Source organism: Mustelus asterias, chromosome 3, assembly GCF_964213995.1.
Source record: "Mustelus asterias chromosome 3, sMusAst1.hap1.1, whole genome shotgun sequence".
Taxonomy (NCBI): domain Eukaryota; kingdom Metazoa; phylum Chordata; class Chondrichthyes; order Carcharhiniformes; family Triakidae; genus Mustelus; species Mustelus asterias.
The window spans coordinates 158506915-158525411 of NC_135803.1; the positions used below are offsets into that span (position 1 = coordinate 158506915).

At 44.0% G+C, this 18497-nt stretch overlaps 1 protein-coding gene across 3 annotated transcripts in view; it reads left to right on the plus strand.

Moving 5' to 3' along the window:
- Nucleotides 1–18497, plus strand: part of qrich1 (glutamine-rich 1) — a 53351-nt gene that overhangs the window by 5480 nt on the left and 29374 nt on the right. For all 3 annotated transcript variants that reach the window (XM_078210036.1, XM_078210037.1, XM_078210035.1), the window contains exon 2: nt 6424–6735. In XM_078210036.1, coding sequence (XP_078066162.1) covers nt 6445–6735 — 291 coding nt within the window. In that variant the 5' untranslated portion in view covers nt 6424–6444. The remainder of the gene's footprint in view (nt 1–6423; nt 6736–18497) is intronic.

Below are 18497 nucleotides of genomic sequence, written 5' to 3' on the forward strand. Positions count from 1 at the left end.
GACAGTGACCTAAGGCTGGAATTCAACCCAGGTCCCTGGCGTTGTGAGGCAGCAGTGCTTGCCACTGTGCCGCCCCAACATTTATATGTGGAAAGGCTGGCTGTGTTTGGAGTGGGTAGCTCACCTGATCCAGGTGGCTTGCGTCCCAGGTTGCAAAAGGAAGTGAAAGTGGGGATAGCAGAAGGGCTTGTCACCTTCCCTGGATATGGGGAGTTTTTTTGAAACTATAACCAGGAGAAATAAATCAACAGCACATGGAGCGGTTTGAATAAATTAGAGAGAGCAAAGATTAGTAGTGGTCAAATCACACTGCTCTAATCCAATTGAACTTTCTGAAGAGCCAAGAGTGAAGGTTCGAACTGTAGAATATTTACAGCATAGGAGGAGGCCATTTTGCCAGTTGTTTCTGCTGGTCCTATGAAGGAGTAATTAACCTAATGCCATTCCCTCCCTGTAGCTCTGCACATTCCCATTGTGGTGGATATTGTCCATGTGGATTTTAGAAAAACGTTTGACAAAATAACATGCAAAAGGGGTGGGTAACACATTTGAAGCTCATAAAACAGGTGGGGGGTGGGAGGGGGGGTTAGTGTCAGCTTGGATAAAGAAATGGCTTAAAGACAGAGTCATGGTAAACTGTTATTTATCAGACTGGATGAGGGTTGGCAGTGGTGTTCCCCAAGCATCAGTGCGGTACCACTGTTTTTTATTGCATTAGCTTTGACAAAGGGTCGTCTGGACTCGAAACATCAGCTCTTTTCTCTCCTTACAGATGCTACCAGACTTTCTGAGATTTTCCAGCATTTTCTCTTTTGGTTATCGAATTCAATATCCTGATTTATCCCCCATATCCCTTGATCTCTCTAGCCCCAAGAGCTATATCTAATTTTGACCTCAACTACATTCTGTGGTAGTGAATTCCACACATTCACCACCCTCTGGGTAAAGAAATTTCTCCTCTCAGTTCTAAAAAGTTTACCCCTTATCCTTAAATTATGACCCCTAGTTCTGGACTCCCCCACCATTGAGAGCATTCTTTCTGTATCGACCCTGTCTAACCCTGTTAGAATTTTATAAGTTTCTATGAGATTCCCCCCTCGCCCTTCTAAACTCCAGTGAATATAATCCTAACACTCTTAGTCTCTCCTCATATGACGGAGTCGCAAGTTCCTCATTCTTACCACTCTGAGTTAAGTTTCCTTGAATTCCTGTTAGATTTCTTGGTGATTATCCGATAATAGCCTCTAGTTGTGCATTCTAGTTGTGTTCTGCAGAAAGATAAAATTGTGTTGTTAAACACACCTATCATTACACACAAACTAACCTACCTGCTGTTTCAAATTCTCCTTTTCTATTTACCTCTTATTTTTATGCCACTGGTTTCATCTGCTTGAAATAGATTGGGACTGGTAGTTTTACTAATTTATTCGTTCACAGGACTTGGGTATTGCTGGCTAGGCCAGCGTTTATTTCCTAGTCCTAATTGCCCAAGAGAAGGTGGTGGTGAGCCCCCTTCGTGAACCGCTGCAGTCTGTGGTGTAGGTACACCCACAATGCTGTTTGGGAATTCTGAATTATTGACCCAGCAACGAGTGCTTCGAGTCTCTTGTTGGAGAAGGTTGATGTCTGATACATTTGTGTGGCACAAATATTATTTGCTACTCAGCCCAAGTCTGAATATTTTCTAGGTCTTGGTGAATACGGGCTTTTATTATAGGTGAGAATGGAGCAGATCGCCAGAGCGTGCTATTGAAATAGTGTTTGTTATCATGTAAAGAATGAGAGGAATGCTCAAAGAAGCAATGTGTGTCAGAGGTGAGAGTAATAAAGTTCGATGAGCATCTCTGATATCCATATCCCAGTGTAACTCAGTAAGTGGATGGAACTGTTTGCTTACATGCATTGTTTGACCCTGTTATATATTTTAATGTTTGCAGATTGCTTTAAGAGCTGATCACATGATTTGATAGTGATATCATTAGGGTGTTGGAGAGGCTGCTGTTTTACTTCGTTTTGCACAGGCAACAGCTCCTTCAATAAGTCTGTAGCTAGTTTGAATCTATGTGTGCAAACCACATCTTTATTTTTGTTAAAACCCACAACTCCTAGCACAGTTAGAATTTTACAAAAGGAAAATGGGTGATGAATTGGGATTTTGGTTCATTGAGAAAATAGAAGCAGCAGTAGGCCATTTGGCCCTTCGTGCCTGCTCTGCCATTCATTTTGAGCATGACTGATTGTCAAATTCAATATCCTGATCCTGCTTTTCCCCCATATCCATTGATTCCTTTAGCCCCAAGAGCCATATCTAATTTCTTCTTGAACATTGACAAAAAGTCCTAAGTAGAGGGGAAAAAAGAAGACATTGTGTGTCTTCTCACTTTGAATATTAGAAGGCTGGGAAGAAGCAACAACAGGATTCAAGTGCCAGTGAAGGAAAAACAAGGCAAAAAGCTCTGTGTGATCTTAGAAGAGGGGGTTTTTCCAATCAGAAGGGTGAAATTCCAGGCAGTATCTGGCATATCTGAAAAGAAAAGATGCTTTTCTGTATGGCCGAGGCCGTTTTGGGGAAAACAAATACATCAAGTCAATGGTCGAGGGTGAAAAGGGGAGTACTGGGTAAAATATATACTGAGCAGTCTCGAGGCACTAGTGCCTTTAAGAGAAATGGTGGGTCGATTAGGATCCACGGGGGGTCTCAGTGAAGAAAATGAATCATGGAGTTCCTTTGCCGAGTGTTTTCATTACTTTGGACAGCAGAATAAAATTGCAAACTAATTGCTCATACCAGCTTTTCTCAGTACGATTGGGAGTCAAACCTTCAATTTGCTCCGGAACTACTTCATCCAGCAAAGCCAGGAACCAAAACTTGGGATGACTTGACAAAGATCCTCGAAGAACATTCCACTCCAAAGCCATTGATCATCGCAGAGCACTTCAGGTTCCACCGAAAAATCAAGTGAAAGGCTTTGCTCAGTTTGTGGCAACCTTAAAAATGCTGGCACAACAAAGGGCAGCATGGTGGCACAGTGGTTAGCACTGCTGCCTCACAGCGCCAGCGATCCGGGTTCAATTCCCGGCTTGGGTCACTGTGCAGTGTCTGCATGGGTTTCCTCCGGGTGCTCCAGTTTCCTCCCACAGTCCGAAAGACGTGCTGGTTAGGTGGATTGGCCATGCTAAATTCTCCCTCAGTGGACCCGAACAGTGCTGGAGTGTGTTGGCTAGAGAATTTTCACAGTAACTTCATTGCAGTGTTAATGTAAACCTACTTGTGACACAAATAAATAAAAAAACATTGAGTTTAGTGAGTCATTAGAAGATACTCTTCAAGATCGTCCAGTTTGAGGATTTCCAAAGAAGATTGCTTACTTAGCATACAGCAGGAGAAATCGCAGTGTTGATGGAACTGGCTGCGAAAGAGGCTTCACAATTTGGTGCAAGAATGAAGATCCAAAAGTTGGGAACTCCCCATAAGTCAAAACAGCAACAAACATGTCACCGATGTGCCAAAATTACAAAGGAATTCCCACTGTGCGGAAGAGTATCCAAAAATATGCTGAAGAGCTCCAGCTGAAATTCTTATCCATACAGGGTGAGTCTCAGATTCTAATGTTAATTGGACAGTCTGTTAGGTTGGAGGTTGATACTGGTGCTACTGTATCTTTAATTCCTGAGATTACATACAAACAAAAGCTGAAGCATCTTCCTTTAAAACCAGCTGATGTGATTTTAAGAACATACATTGAAGAGATTGTGCAATTAAAAGGTTACATATGATGGATATAGAACAGCGGAATTGCCTCTCCGTGTGGTCCATGGTAATTTTCCAGCTCTATTTGGGAGATCATAGTTGGAGAAGATAAAGATTAACTGCAGTGCTGTCCATCGACTGGTCGATGAAAACAGACCTACAGTACCTTATGGATAAATGCAGGAGTGTATTCGAAGAGACACTTGACTCATCGGTGGGAGTCAAGTGAAACTCGAGAGAGAGAGAGAGCCTAATAGTTGCCCAGAAAATCTCAAAGCAAAAGTGGTACCATTGTAATTTGTCCCAAGGTTGATAAACAATTTTTAGCATGACTTGTTAACTGGTGTGTTAGAGAGCCAGTTACAATGAGTAACTGAGCTACTCCCATCGTATCTGTCAAGGAACCAGGTGATTCAGTTTGTATTCGTGGTGATTTTAAAACAACCATAATTCCAGTGTTGTGCGCTGATCAATATCTACTTCTTTTAATCGAAGATTTGTTTGCTGGATTATCAGGTGGGCAGAAATTCAGCAAGATTTCACAAGCATATTTACAGATGAATGTAGCCGCTGAATCTCTGCCATTGCTTACCGTCATTGCTCAAAGGTATTTTTCATTATAACAGATTCTTTTGGAAAAACATCCACACCACCCTGTTCCAAAGAGTAAATTTTAAGTGGCCTCTCTGGTGTACAATGTTACTTGGATGATATTCTAATTACAGTTCAGGAGATTAGATAATTTAGCAGCACATGGTTTGCGTACATATGGGGTGGCGTGGTGGTACAGTGGTTAGCACTGCTGCCTCACAGCACCAGGGACCCGAGTTCAATTCCAGCTTTGGGTAACTGTGTGTGGAGTTTGCCTGTTCTCCCCATGCCTGTGTGGGTTTCCTCCGGGTGCTCTAGTTTCCTCCCACACTTCAAAGATGTGCAGGCTAGGTGTATTGGCCATGCTAAATTGTCCCTTAGTATCCCAAGATGTGTAGGTTAGAGGGACTGGTAGGATAAATATGTGGGGTCTGGGGTTTGGACCTGGAAAGAGTCTCTGTCAGAGATTCAGTGCAGACTCGAGCTGAATGGCGGCCGCCACCTGCACTGTAGGGATTCTATTCTATGCATTAAGAAAAAGTGTGAACTTTTTCCAGTATTTAGCTCACATAAATGGTGATTGTTTGGCGGGGGGTGGCCTAACCTATCAACATTTTCAACTGTACTTGGCGTTCTCCAACTTGTGCTGCATTTACAATAGCTTATTGTAAATTTGAACTGCAAATGTCCTAATTTTCAGCTTCTCCCTGTTGTAATTATTATTTATTGTTTCTCATCATCACTGTCCTATCAGATTTCATTTCCTGCTGTTCTCTGATGTGACTAATAAATCTGATCTCTCCCCGTCCATCCATTTCCGTTCAACATTCATTGGCTCTTGAACATTTATTTAAAGAGTTGAGTCAATCTGTGTAGGATGAGCATGTTGGGTAAACTTTTTATCTTGAATCTTGTGTTTTTTTCAGAATTTTATGTCGCCTCTTACCTATTTAGTCCTCTGCGGTTGCAAGTCAAGGTCGTGCCGTTGAGGGTTATAAACTGGTTCTGAGTCATGTTAAATTCACCTCTCTTTGATGTTCTGTCTTTTACCCTAGTAACTGATTTTCCCAGTTTACTGTAAACCATCTCTGTTTCATCCTATTGTCAACCTTTGCATTGTCCTTGCAAAGAAGCCCGAATCCTTCAACGTCTCTCATGAAAGAGCCTCTGCAGACTAGTAGCCCCACCATTATACTATTAGTTTTTAGTGTGTCTTCCAAATACTGGCAAAGGTGTTTCAAAAATTCCGTAGGTTACCAGGAATAAAGGCTACAGTTATGAAGGGAGTTGAGAATTTGGCGCTCTATTCATTAGTAGGTGAATAAGTTAAGGGGTGATCTAATGGAGATGTTCAATAATGATGAATTATCAACGAGAGGGGTGGGCACAAATATATAAAGCAGAAACTTCACTTGGAGGATGTAGTTCACATTCTGTAATGTGTTAGACTCCATAATACTCCTTTTTAAGACGGAATTTATTTTTTGGGGGGGGTGGGAGGTCAATTAAAAAGATATGGTGTGTGAGTAGGGCAATGATGAAGCAGCTTATGGGGCACCAGTGCCTGTTTCTGCGCAATGTTCTTTGCAACCTTTGACCTTGCCAATTCAGTAGCTCCACAGCTGATATGTTCATTCATGTGCAAAGACTGAAGTGATTTATGCTCATTAACCAGGCTTCCTAACATAGAGCGAGGCACAATATTAAACGGTGGTGAGGAAGGAGACAACATGTTCTGATCTGCTGCGAGTTGAGTGAGTACAGCATGGAGTACGATGCAGTTGATGGCTCCAGGGGAAATAGGAGCCCAAAGCCATGGTGTCTGATTGTATCTAGGATACAGTATGCGCAAGTCCAATCATAATGTTTACTTTTGTTTAATTCCTTTCAATAAAGAAATTTATCTTTTTGGTGAAATTTATTGAGAGGAAAGCCATAAGAGTGTTAAACTTGGCCAAATATGTACCATCATCCTTGCAGTTCTAATTAGTTGGTGCTGGAAACAGACCACTTTCTGGCAGTGGTGTGTTTTAAGAGAAGTTGAAAAGTATTCATAATTTTTTTTTCTAAACATTGTCCAGGAATCCAGGAAAACTATCACCATGAATAACTCATTGGATAACACCATGTCATTTGAGGAATACATTCGATTGAAAGTACGTACCATTCCTCAACATCGAATGAAAGAATTCCTGGAGTCACTAGCTGCAAAAGGACCTGAAGCCTTACAAGAATTCCAGCAGGCCACCATGACCGTGTATCAGCAAGGTGGAAACAGCATCTACACAGACAGCACTGAGGTGGCTGGCTCCCTGCTTGAGCTTGCATGTCCCGTAACATCGACCGTACAACAACAGGAGCACCAGATGCAGCAACAGGCGCAGCAAATCCAGGTATGAGTGTAATTGCATTTGTAACCGCAGAGATTTGTACCATATCCTGAAGTGGCACATCCAGAATTTGGTGGAAATACTATTTGGGATTTTTTGGGAGAGATTGAGTGAATTTGAAAATTAATAGCTGTAAAATGGCTGCTGCAGGCCAGGCTTTAGTGTGCTCCAGAGCAACAGTTTGTCAATGAGGGGAGTGTCCAGGGATAGGTCTGATTGCGGAGGGGGTGGGGATGGGTAAGAGTAGAATCAAACAAAGGCATTCTCTCTTAACTGGGCAACCGAGGAAAGGCATTAGAGAAAGATGTTGTGAATTAAAGTTTGAGAAGGGGTAATGCAGCGTGGTCATATTCAAGAAGGCCAAGGGCAGCAGGGAACACCACCACCTGCAACTTCCCCTCCAAGCCACACACCATCCTGCCTCGGAATTCTTTACTGTCCCTCCACTGTTGTTGGGTCAAAATCCTGGAATTCCCTCCCTAACGACACAGTGGGTGTATCTACAAGAAGGTCTGGGGAAGGGGGTCACACTTTGGCGAATGACATTTAACCGAGATATACCTGGTAAGTTCGGCTTGATGATGGGATCTACACGGTACAAAACAAAGAACAATACTGGAAGTTAAGAAAAATGGCTTGAAATATTGTCTATAGATCTTCTGAAAGTTCAGGAGCTATGCTGAGCAGCTGCAGCTAATGATATTGGGCTGTATTAATAGGACCTTTCAGTACAAGTTGAAGCACACCACTCATTAAGCAGCCTGCTGCCTGGAGGACTGCACCTAGTTTCGGTCCCCTCAACTGCGGGGTGAAATTGAGGAGTTAGTGAAGGAAGATTCCTGTGATGTCACTTCTGGGGGCGTGGCTATGATGCTGGCCCTGTGCTTCATTTACCTGTGGGAGCTGGTCTCTTTTGCATTGTGGCAAGTATGAAAGTGGATTTTGTGACGTGTTGCTCAGTCCATCTTGACTGTGGTAATGCGCAAAAACTTTGCTACAACTGGAGGTTACGGAGTCACTGAATACCACTATAACCCTCTGATTATTATCACATATTCTGAGTTTCATTCAAGACGAGACATGCACTCCTGATGCCAACATTGCCCTGCCTGGACATTGTTATCGAACAAAGAAAAGTACAGCTCAGGAACAGGCCCTTCACACCTCCATGCCGGTCATGATGCCACAACTAAACTAACTAAACTCTGCTCTTACTGGGTCCGTATCCCTCTATTCCCTCTCTATTCATGGACCCATCCAGATGCCTCTTAAATGTTGCTAATGTGCCTGCTTCCACCACCTCCTCTGGCAGCGTGTTCAGGCACCCACCACTCTGTGTGAAAGATTTCCCCTGCACATCTCTCCTAAATTCCCCCCTACCCCCCATCTTGAACCTGTGCCCCCTTGTAATTGACACTTCCACCCTTGGAAAAAACCTCTTGACTATCCACCTGTCTATGCCTCTATCAGGTCTCCCTTCAGCTTCCGTCTTTCCAGTGAAAACAATCCTAGTTTATTCAACCTTCATAGCCAACATCCTGGTGAACCTTCTTTGCACTCTCTCCAAAGCTTCCACGTCCTTCCGGTAGTGTGGTGACCAGAACCGCACACAATACTCCAAATGTGGCTTAACCAAGGTTTTATATAGCGGCAACATGATTTCCCAACTCCTGTACTCAGTGCCCTGGCTGATGAAGGTAAGCGTGTCATATGCCGCCTTAATCACCTTGGCCACCTGTGTTGCCACTTTTAGCAAACTGTGGACGCCTAGATCCCTCTGTTAATGTTCCTAAGGGTTCTGCCATTTACAGTACAATTAGCACACAAATTTGATCCTCCTAAATGCATCACCTCGCATTTGTCCAGATTAAACTCCATCTGCTATTTCTGTGCCCAAGTCTCCAATCTATCGATATCCTGTTGTATCCTCTGACAATCCCCGGCACTATCAGCAACTCCACCAATCTTCGTGTCATCCGCAAACTTTTATAAATGATCTGGAGGAAAATACTGCAAACAACGGAGGTCCCAGCACTGATCCCTTTGGAACACACTAGCGACAGACAACGGAACAACATTGGCCATTTTCCAGTCCACTGGAACCTCGCCTGTGGTCAAAGAGGATGTGAAGATATCTGTCAAGGCCCCAGCTATTTCTTCCCTCGCCCCCCACAGTAACCTGGGATAGATCCCACCCGGCCCCGCGGGCTTGTCTACCTTAATGCAATTTAGGATACTCAACACTTCCTCCTCCGATTTATATTGACATTCTCTGTCGCATTCACACACCTATCCCTGACCTCAACAGCCTTCTGCTTGGTGAATACCGATACCAAGTACTCATTAAGGATCTCACCCACTTCCTGTGGCCCCACACATAACTTTCCTCCCTTGTCCTTGAGTGAGCCTACTCTTTCTCTTTGATTTGATTTATTATTGTCACGTGTATTAGTATACAGTGAAAAGTGTTGTTTCTTGCGCGCTATACAGACAAAGCATACCGTACATAGAGAAGGAAAGGAGAGAGGGCAGGATGTAGTGTTACAGTCATATCTAGGGTGCAGATAAAGATCAACTTAATGCAAGGTAGGCAATTCAAAAGTCTGACAGCAGCAGGGAAGAAATTGTTCTTGAGTCGGTTGATACGTGACCTCAGACCTTTGTATCTTCTTCGCAATGAAAGGTGAAAGAGAGAATGTCTGGTGTGCGTTTTTGATTATGCTGGCTGCTTTGCCGTGGCAGCGGGAAGTGTAGACAGAGTTAGTGGATGGGAGGCTGACTTGAGTGATGGACTGGGCTTCATTCGCGACCCTTTGTAGTTTTTTGCGGTCTTGGGCAGAGCAGGAGCCATACCAAGCTGTGATATAACCAGTTGAGGCTATCTCATTGAAAGTTTTTAAAGCAAGGATAGATAAATTTTTGAACAGTAAAGGAATTTGAGGCAGCACGATGGCACAATGGTTAGCACTGTTGCCTCACAGCGCCAGGGACCTCGGTTCAATTCCCAGCTTGGCTCACTGTCTGTGTGGAGTTTGCACGTTCTCCCTGTGTCTGCATGGGTTTCCTCCGGGTGCTCCAGTTTCCTCCCACAGTCCAAAGATGTGTGGGCTAGGTGGATTGGCCATGCTAAATTGGCCGTAGTGTCAGGGGATGAGCTGGGGTAAATATGTGAGATTACGGGAATAGGGGCTGGATGGGATTGTGGTCGGTGCAGACTCAATGGGCCGAGTGGCCTCCTTCTGCACTGTCGGGATTCTATGATTGTAATTAAGGGTTATGGTGAGCGGGGGGTTAAGTGGAGCTGAGTCCACGAATAGATCAGCCATGATCTTGTGGAATGGCGGGGCAGGCTCGAGGGGCCAGATGGCCCACTCCTGCTCCTAGTTCTTATGTTCTTATTGTGAATTGTTTTAATGGTGCATTTTCACGATCAGCTTATAAGCCGGTGTTTATACTTGGGGACTTCAAATCTCTTTCCCTCTTGGTGTACCTTCCCACTCTGCAGCAGTATGTCACCTATCCCACTCGTTCAACACAGTCTGGATCAATGTTATGGTAATATAGTGGATGCATACATGGCAGTGTATAGACCACCTCCTGCGAAACAGATCATAACATTATCCATCTGCAACCAATATACAGGCAGCATGTAAAATGTGGAAGACCTGTTCTGAAGGCAGTACAGGTGTGGATATCGGGTGGAACTTGGACTGTTTTGATGTCTGACTGGCAGGTGTTTCTGGATGGTGTACTGATCCACAAGAGTTTACAGACATTTGAACGTATATCCAGTTTTGTGAGGACACAATTAACAGTGAAGGTATTTGTAAACAATAAACCTTGGGTGTCGAGGAATTTTTTTTATTCATTCGTGGGACGTTGGTGTCACTGGCTGGAGGCATTTATTGCCCATCCCTAGTTGCCCGATAGCAGTTGAAAGTCAACCATGTTGCTGTGGCTCTAGAGTCACATGTAGGCCTGACCAGGTAAGAGCAGCTGATTTCCTTCCCAAGACGACAGTGAACCAGGTGGGTTTTTCTGACAATCAGCAATGGTTTCATAGTCATCAGTAGATTCTTACTTCCAGGTATTTTTTATTGAATTCAATTTCTACTATCTGCTGCAGTGGGATTCAAACCTGGGTCCCCAGAACGTTAGCTGAGTTCCTGGATTGATACCCTAGTGATATTTTCACTAGACTATCGCCTCCCCTAATGATAATGACAACAGGATTAAAGATTGAAGTGCTAGTGAAGGAAGACCAAGGAGGGAAAAGATTGTGTTTCTAACTGGGGTGAGGGAGGGGGCAGAATACACTGTTTTGCAGTGTAGAGGCCGAGCAAGAGACTCACTACACAGCTGACAAAGGGTGGAAGATCTGAGTGGTTTTAAAAGCGGAGGGGGAGGGGTTCCGATCAGAAGAGAGATTCCCTGTAATATCCGGCATATTTAAAAAGAAAGGATGCTTTGCTGAGATCATTAGAAAAACAAAATGCATCAAGTCAGTGGTTTATGGGGTAAAAAGGGAAGCACTGGGGAGAGAACAAATATATACTGAGCAGTCTTGAGTCACGAGTGGTTGTGAGAGAAATGGTGGGTCAGTTAGGCACCATGGGTCCTTTTCAATGAAGAAACTTAATCAGAGTTCCTTTGCAGAGTGTTTTCAGTGCTTTGTACTAGTGAATGAAATTGAAAACGAGTTGCTTGTACCAGTTTTTATCGAGACAATAGGAAGTAAAACCTTCAATTTGCTCCAGAGCTTAGTTCATCCGGCTAAGCCAAGAATGACTTGATAAAATCCTTGAAGAACATTGCACTCCAAAGCCATTCGTCAACTGGGAGTGGTTCAAGTTCCACCAAAGAAATCCGTTTGTGGCAACTTTAAAAAGGCTGGCACAACAGAAGAGTATGGTGAGTCACTAACAGCATTTAGTTCCCCCCCCCCCCCCCCCCTCTGCTCCCCTCAAAGAAGATTGCTTATTGACTCTAAAGACAGCAGTGTCGAAGGAACTGGCTACTAAAGAGGCTTCATAATTTGGTGCAGGAATGAAGATCCACAAGTTGGGAAGTGCCCATAAGAAGTCAAAACAGCAACAAACATGTCACAAGTGTGTCAAAATGGGCCACTCAGCGAGTGAATGCTGGAGCAAGAATAGTATATGCAAAGTTGTGGCAAAATGGGTCACAATTGCAAAAGCTTATTGGGCTAGAATAGTTTCCCCGGAGAAGAATATTGAGAAGTAGAATCTGGGTACCTTCAAGAAGAAGAACAAGTTGCATTTTACAAAAATAATTTACAAGATGGAAGAAAAGAATTACGACTGTGAAGCGAATTTCCAGAAATCTGAAGAGCAAGAAGGATTCGTATGACTTGCTAACTGAGTGACTGGGCTACCCCCAGTCACGAAGCCAGTTGGTTCAGTTTGTATTTATGGTGATTTAGCATAAATCCAGTATTGTATGCTGATCAATATCTGCTTCCTTTAATTGAAGATTTGTTTGCTGGGTTATAAGGTGGGCAGAAATTCAGCAAGGTTGATCTTTCACAAGCACACTTGCAAGTGAATGTAGCTGTTGAATCTCAACTATTGCTTACCATCGGTACTCAAAGATCTTTTTCATGATAAAAGATTGGCTTTTGGAATATCACCTGCACCAGCCCTATTCCAAAGATTGATGGATCAGATTTGAAGTGGTTTCTCTGATGTACAATGTTACCTGGATGATATTCTAATTACAGGACCCAGTGAACAAAAACACTTGAATAATTTCGAACAACATTGGAACGCCTTCAAGCACATTGTCAAACACCAGTCCAGTATTTGGGTCATGTTGTTGAATGTAAAGGCCTACATAAAGCACCTAAAATGATGGAAACTATTTTAGAAGCACCACAGCCACTGAATATGACAGACATACTCATGATGGGGAAAGTGGATATGGTATTGAAAGGAACAATAACTGGAACATATCGTCCGCATCCTGTTTTGAAAAGATGCAAAGAAAGCTTGAGTTGACCGTCCAAAGTGGGTGTCTATTGTGGGACATCTGAGTGATCATTCCTCCTAGTCTGCTTGGAAGATTCTTGAACAACTATATGAAGAGCATTCTGGTATAGTCCAGATGAAGGAATTAGCTCATAGTTATTTTTGGTGGTCGGGTCTGGGTGCTCAGATTGAAGAAAAACTGGGACAGTGTCAATCCTGTGCACGAATAAGAAATACATCACCGCTGTCCCCTTTACACACTTGGGAGCAGCCTAAAGTACCATAGCAATGATTGTATATAGATTTTATAGATCTGTTTGTGGGTTACATGTTCTTAGTCATAATTGCGCACTCAGTGACCAGAAGTTGAGATATATTATAACTGAAATAACAATTCAAAGACTTGATATTTTTGCAAGATTTGGTGGACCGGAGCAGATTGTTCGCAAAAATGGTTCACAGTTTACTTCACAAGTTTGAGGATTATCTCAAAGTAAATGGTATTCAGCATATCTTTTATAGAACCATGGAATCCCTACAATGCAGGAGAAGGCCATTTGGCCCATCGAGTCTGCACCGACTCTCCAAAAGAGCATCTCGCCCAGACCCCTGCCCCATTCCCGCAACCCTGCCCATTTACCATAGATCCACCTAACCTGCACATCCTCTGACACTAAGGAGCAATTTAGCATGACCAGTCCACCTATCCTGCACACATTTGGACTGTGGGAAGAAACCGGAGCACTCAGAAAATCCACGCAGACACTGGGAGAACATGCAAACTCCACACAGTCACCCAAGGCTGAAATTGATCCCAGGTCCCTGGTGCTGTGAGGCAGCAGGTGTTAACCACTATCATCCATCAGCCAATGGATTAGCTGAAAGATTCGTACAACCCTTGAAACATTCTTTGAAAGCTTCAAGGGAGCGAGGTTCATTATCGCGTTGTGTGAATATTTTTTTGGCATCTTCTAAAAACACAACCTATGCCACCACCCAAAGTTCACCTGCATTACTCTTAAAGAGAAAGTTGAGAATATGTTTAATTTATTACATCTAGACTTCAGGTTGTAGACCGTCAACAACAATCTCAAGTTGCTAGAAAAGATGAGGGCAACACAATGCTAATTTCAACAAGGAGATCGAGCGTTAGTGCAGAATTGTGCCACAAGTGAGAAATGGGTACCAGTCATAGCTTTAGCAGAAACAAGTCCAATTTCGTACAAGGTTCAAACCGAATATGAACCAGTTTGGTGACGCCATGCTGACCGATTTGTTGTCATCTCAATGATTTCTTAGAATCATTTCCAGAAGTACCAACATAGTCCGTCGTGTTGTGAATACTCCAGCAGAAGACTTTGTTGAATCTGAGTCACCTGATTATTGACTCTGTGCTACTATATCACATGAGAATTATGCAAAATTCATTTCGAAGAACTGTCTACTGAAGTTCCAAATTTGGGTCAAAGCCAGCCAAATTCTAGAATGTCGATACAACCAAAGAGTAATTGACATCCTCCTGATTGACTTTCTCATTGACTGTGTGTGATGATTAATAGTGTCCGTATGATTAATGATGCGTAGAACTGTCTAGACCAGTGGTTCCCAAACTTTTTTCACTGGGCCGCACTTTCGGAATAAAAATTTGCTCGCGCCACACCGAATGTTTTATTGATAAATACATTCGGAAAAAAAACAACTCCTAGCAGTGCTTGATTCATAACATAGAACACAACTACTTTATAATATACTTTCTGGATGTCCCATGATCATAAAACACTGCTTGTTTAAACCATGTTTAAATGTTTCTTTGATTGTCTTTGAATCTTCCCACCACACTTGCCATCCTCTCTCGCCGCACCAGTGTGGCGTGCCACACCCTTTGGGAACCACTGGTCTAGAGTATGACCACAAGTGGAGGAGGGATGTTATATTTAAGTGGTTGCATGATTGCTTTAAGAGCCAGTCACATGATTTGTTCTTATCGTTATTCAGGTGCTTCACAGGCTTCTGTATCAGTTTTGTTTTCTGTCTTTTTGCAAAGAACATCTTTCAATAAACCTGTTGTGTATTACTTTGAATCCAGGTGTGCAAACTGCATCTTTTTGTTTAAAACCTACAGACGTGGTTAGAACATTACACCACTCGCAACATGTTTTTATGAATTTTTTTCTGATGAACTTATTTTAAACACACGTATTCCTCAGTGCTGTGTCCTGTCACATCTGCTATTTTCATACGCACTAAGGAGATGAGAATCAAGGGAATAATTTAAGTGCGGATAATATGGTGTTGGTGGACCATTTTTAAAAGATAAAATGACAATTGAAGGAAATTACTTTGAACATGCTGCCACCCTCCAGAAATGGTGTCAGTTGAGTGCTCTGCAGATCACTGGATAAATGGTTGGAGGCACTGGATACTGTAAAGGCAATGGGCCCTGATAACATTCCGGCAATAGTACTGAAGACTTCTGCTCCAGAACTTGCCGCTCCCCTAGCCAAGCTCTTCCAATATAGGTACAACACTGACATCTACCCAACAAATGTGGAAAATTGCCCAGGTATGTCCTGTACACACACAGGTCAAATCCAACCCAGCCTATTACTGCCCAGTCTATATTCATCAGTAAAGTGATGGAAGGGGTCATCAACAGTGCTGTCAAGCAGCACCTGCTCGGCAATAACCTGGTCAGTGACGCCCAGTTTGGGTTTCGCCAGGGTCACTCAGCTCCTGACCTCATTACAGCCTTGGTTCAAACATGGACAAAAGAGGTGAATTCCAGAGGTGAGGTGAGACTGACAGCCCTTGACAACAAGGCTGCATTCGACCGAGTGTGGTCAGGTGTGACCTGTACAAAAAAGACGGGTGGCACTTGAATCCCAGGGGGAACCAATATCCTGGCAGGAAGGTTGGCTAAGGCTACTGGGGAGACTTTAAACTAGAAAGGTTGGGGGTAGGGAATTGTGATGAGGTGACTGAGAGCGAGGAGGTTAGCCCGCAAATAGAGAAGGATTGTAGACCGTGTAAGAGGGAGAATAGACGGGTGATGGAGAAGGGGAGAGCTCAGACCAAAGGTTTGAGATGTGTCTATTTTAACGCCAGGAGTGTAGTGAATAAAGTGGATGAGCTTAGCGTGTGGATCGATGCTTGGAAGTGTGATGTGGTGGCCATTACGGAGACTTGGGAACAGGGACAGGCCTGGATACTTCAGGTGCCGGGTTTTAGATGTTTCAGAAAGGACAGAGAGGGAGGCAAAAGAGGGGGGGAGTGGCACTGCTGATCAGGGATAGTGTCACAGCTGTAGAGAAGGTGGAATCTGTTGAGGGATTGTCTACAGAGTCTCTGTGGGTGGAAGTTCAGAGCGGGAAGGGGTCGATAACTTTGCTGGGTGATTTCTACAGGCCGCCCAATAGTGACAGGGATGTTGAGGAGCAGATAGGGAAACAGATCCTGGCGAGATGTCGGAATAACAGGGTTGTCGTGATGGGAGACTTTAATTTCCCAAACATCGATTGGAATATCCCTAGGGTAAGGGGTTTGGATGGGGAGGAGTTAGGTGTGTTCAGGAGGGTTTCCTGACACAGCATGTGGATAAGCCTACAAGAGGAGAGGCTGTACTCGATCTGGTACTGGCTAATGAGCCTGGACAGGTGTCGGATCTCTCAGTGGGGGAGCATCTTGGGGATAGTGATCATAGCTCTATCTCATTTACGCTAGCATTGGAAAGAGATAGGATCAGGCAAGCTAGGAAAGTGTTTATCTGGAGTAAGGGGAAATATGAAGCCATCAGGCAGGAGATTAGAGGCGTAAATTGGAAGGAGGCATTCTCGAGGGAAAGTACCGAAGTAAGGTGGCAGATTTTCAAGGAATGTTTGTCTGGAGTTCTACATGACAACGTTCCAATGAGACAGGGAGGTGTTGGTAGGTTACGGGAACCGTGGTGCACGAAAGCTGCGCTGAACCTACTGAAAAAGAAAAGGAAAGCGTACAAAAGGTTCAGAGAGCTAGGCGATGATGGAGATCTAGATGAGTATACGGCTTGTAGGAAGGGACTTGAGAAAGAAATTAGGAGAGCCAGAAGGGGTCACGAGAAGGCCTTGGCAGGTAAGATTAAGGAGAACCCTAAGGCGTTCTATAAATATGTGAAGAGTAAAAGGATGAGATGTGAAGGAATAGGACCTATAAAATGTGAAGGTGAGAAAGTCTGTACGGAACCGGAAGAAATAGCAGAGGTGCTTAATGAATATTTTACCTCGGTATTCACGGTAGAAAAAGACCTGGGTGGTTGTACTACAGGATTGAGGCAGACTGAAAAGATGGAGTATGTGGACCTTAAGAAAGAGGATGTGTTGGAAATTTTGAATAGCATCAAGATAGATAAGTAGCCGGGACCGGATGGGATGTACCCCAGGTTACTGTGGGAGGCGAGGGAAGAGATTGCAGAGCCTCTGGCGATGATCTTTGCGTCGTCGATGGAGACGGGAGAGGTTCCGGAGGACTGGAGGATTGCGGATGTGGTTCCTATATTCAAGAAAGGGAATAGGGATAGCCCAGGAAATTACTGACCGGTGAGTCTCACCTCAGTGGTTGGTAAGTTGATGGAGAAAATCCTGAGGGACAGGATTTATGAACATTTAGAGAAGTTTAGTACGCTCAAAAGTAGTCAGCATAGCTTTGTCAAAGGCAAATCGTGCCTTACGAGCCTGGTGGAGGTCTTTGAAAATGTGACTAAACACATTGACGAAGGAAAAGCGGTAGATGTGGTTTACATGGACTTCAGCAAGGCGTTCGATAAGGTCCCCCATGCAAGACTTCTCGAGAAAGTGAGAGGGCATAGGATCCAAGGGGCTGTTGCCTTGTAGCTCCAGAACTGGCTTGCCTGCAGAATAAGAAGTTTAACAACACCAGGTTAAAGTCCAACAGGTTTATTTGGTAGCAAAAGCCACAAGCTTTCGGAGCCTTAAGCCCCTTCTTCAGGTGAAGGCCTGCAGAAGGCAGAGAGTGGTTGTAGATGGGTCTTTTTCTGAATGGAGGTCGGTCACCAGTGGAGTGCCCCAGGGATCTGTTCTGGGACCCTTGCTGTTTGTCATTTTCATAAATGACCTGGATGAGGAAGTGGAGGGATGGGTTGGTAAGTTTGCCGACGACACGAAGGTTGGTGGTGTTGTGGATAGGTTGGAGGGATGTCAGAAGCTGCAGCATGACATAGATAGGATGCAAGACTGGGCGGAGAAGTGGCAGATGGACTTCAACCCGGATAAATGTGTAGTGGTCCATTTTGTCAGGTCAAAAGGGATGAAGGAGTATAGTATCAAGGGTAAGACTCTTAGCAGTGTAGAGGATCAGAAGGACCTTGGGGTCCGGGTACATAGGACTCTTAAATCGGCCTCGCAGGTGGAGGAGGTGGTTAAGAAGGCGTATGGTGTGCTGGCCTTCATCAATCGAGGGATTGAGTTTCGGAGTCGGGGGATAATGATGCAGCTTTATAAGACCCTCGTCAGCCCTGTTTGTGCTGTATTTTTTCTATGTTTTATGTTCTAAGGAACCCTAGCCAAACTGGAATCAATGGGTATCTGGGGGCAAACTCTCCACTGGTTGGAGTCATACCTGGTACATCGGAAGATGATTGTGGTTTTGGAGGGTCAGTCATCTCTGCTCCAGGACATCTCTGCAGGAGTCCCTCAGGGTAGTGTCCTCGGCCCAACCATCTTCAGCTGCTTCGTCAATGACCTTCCCTCTGTCATAAGGTCAGAAGTGGGGATGTGCAATCATCAG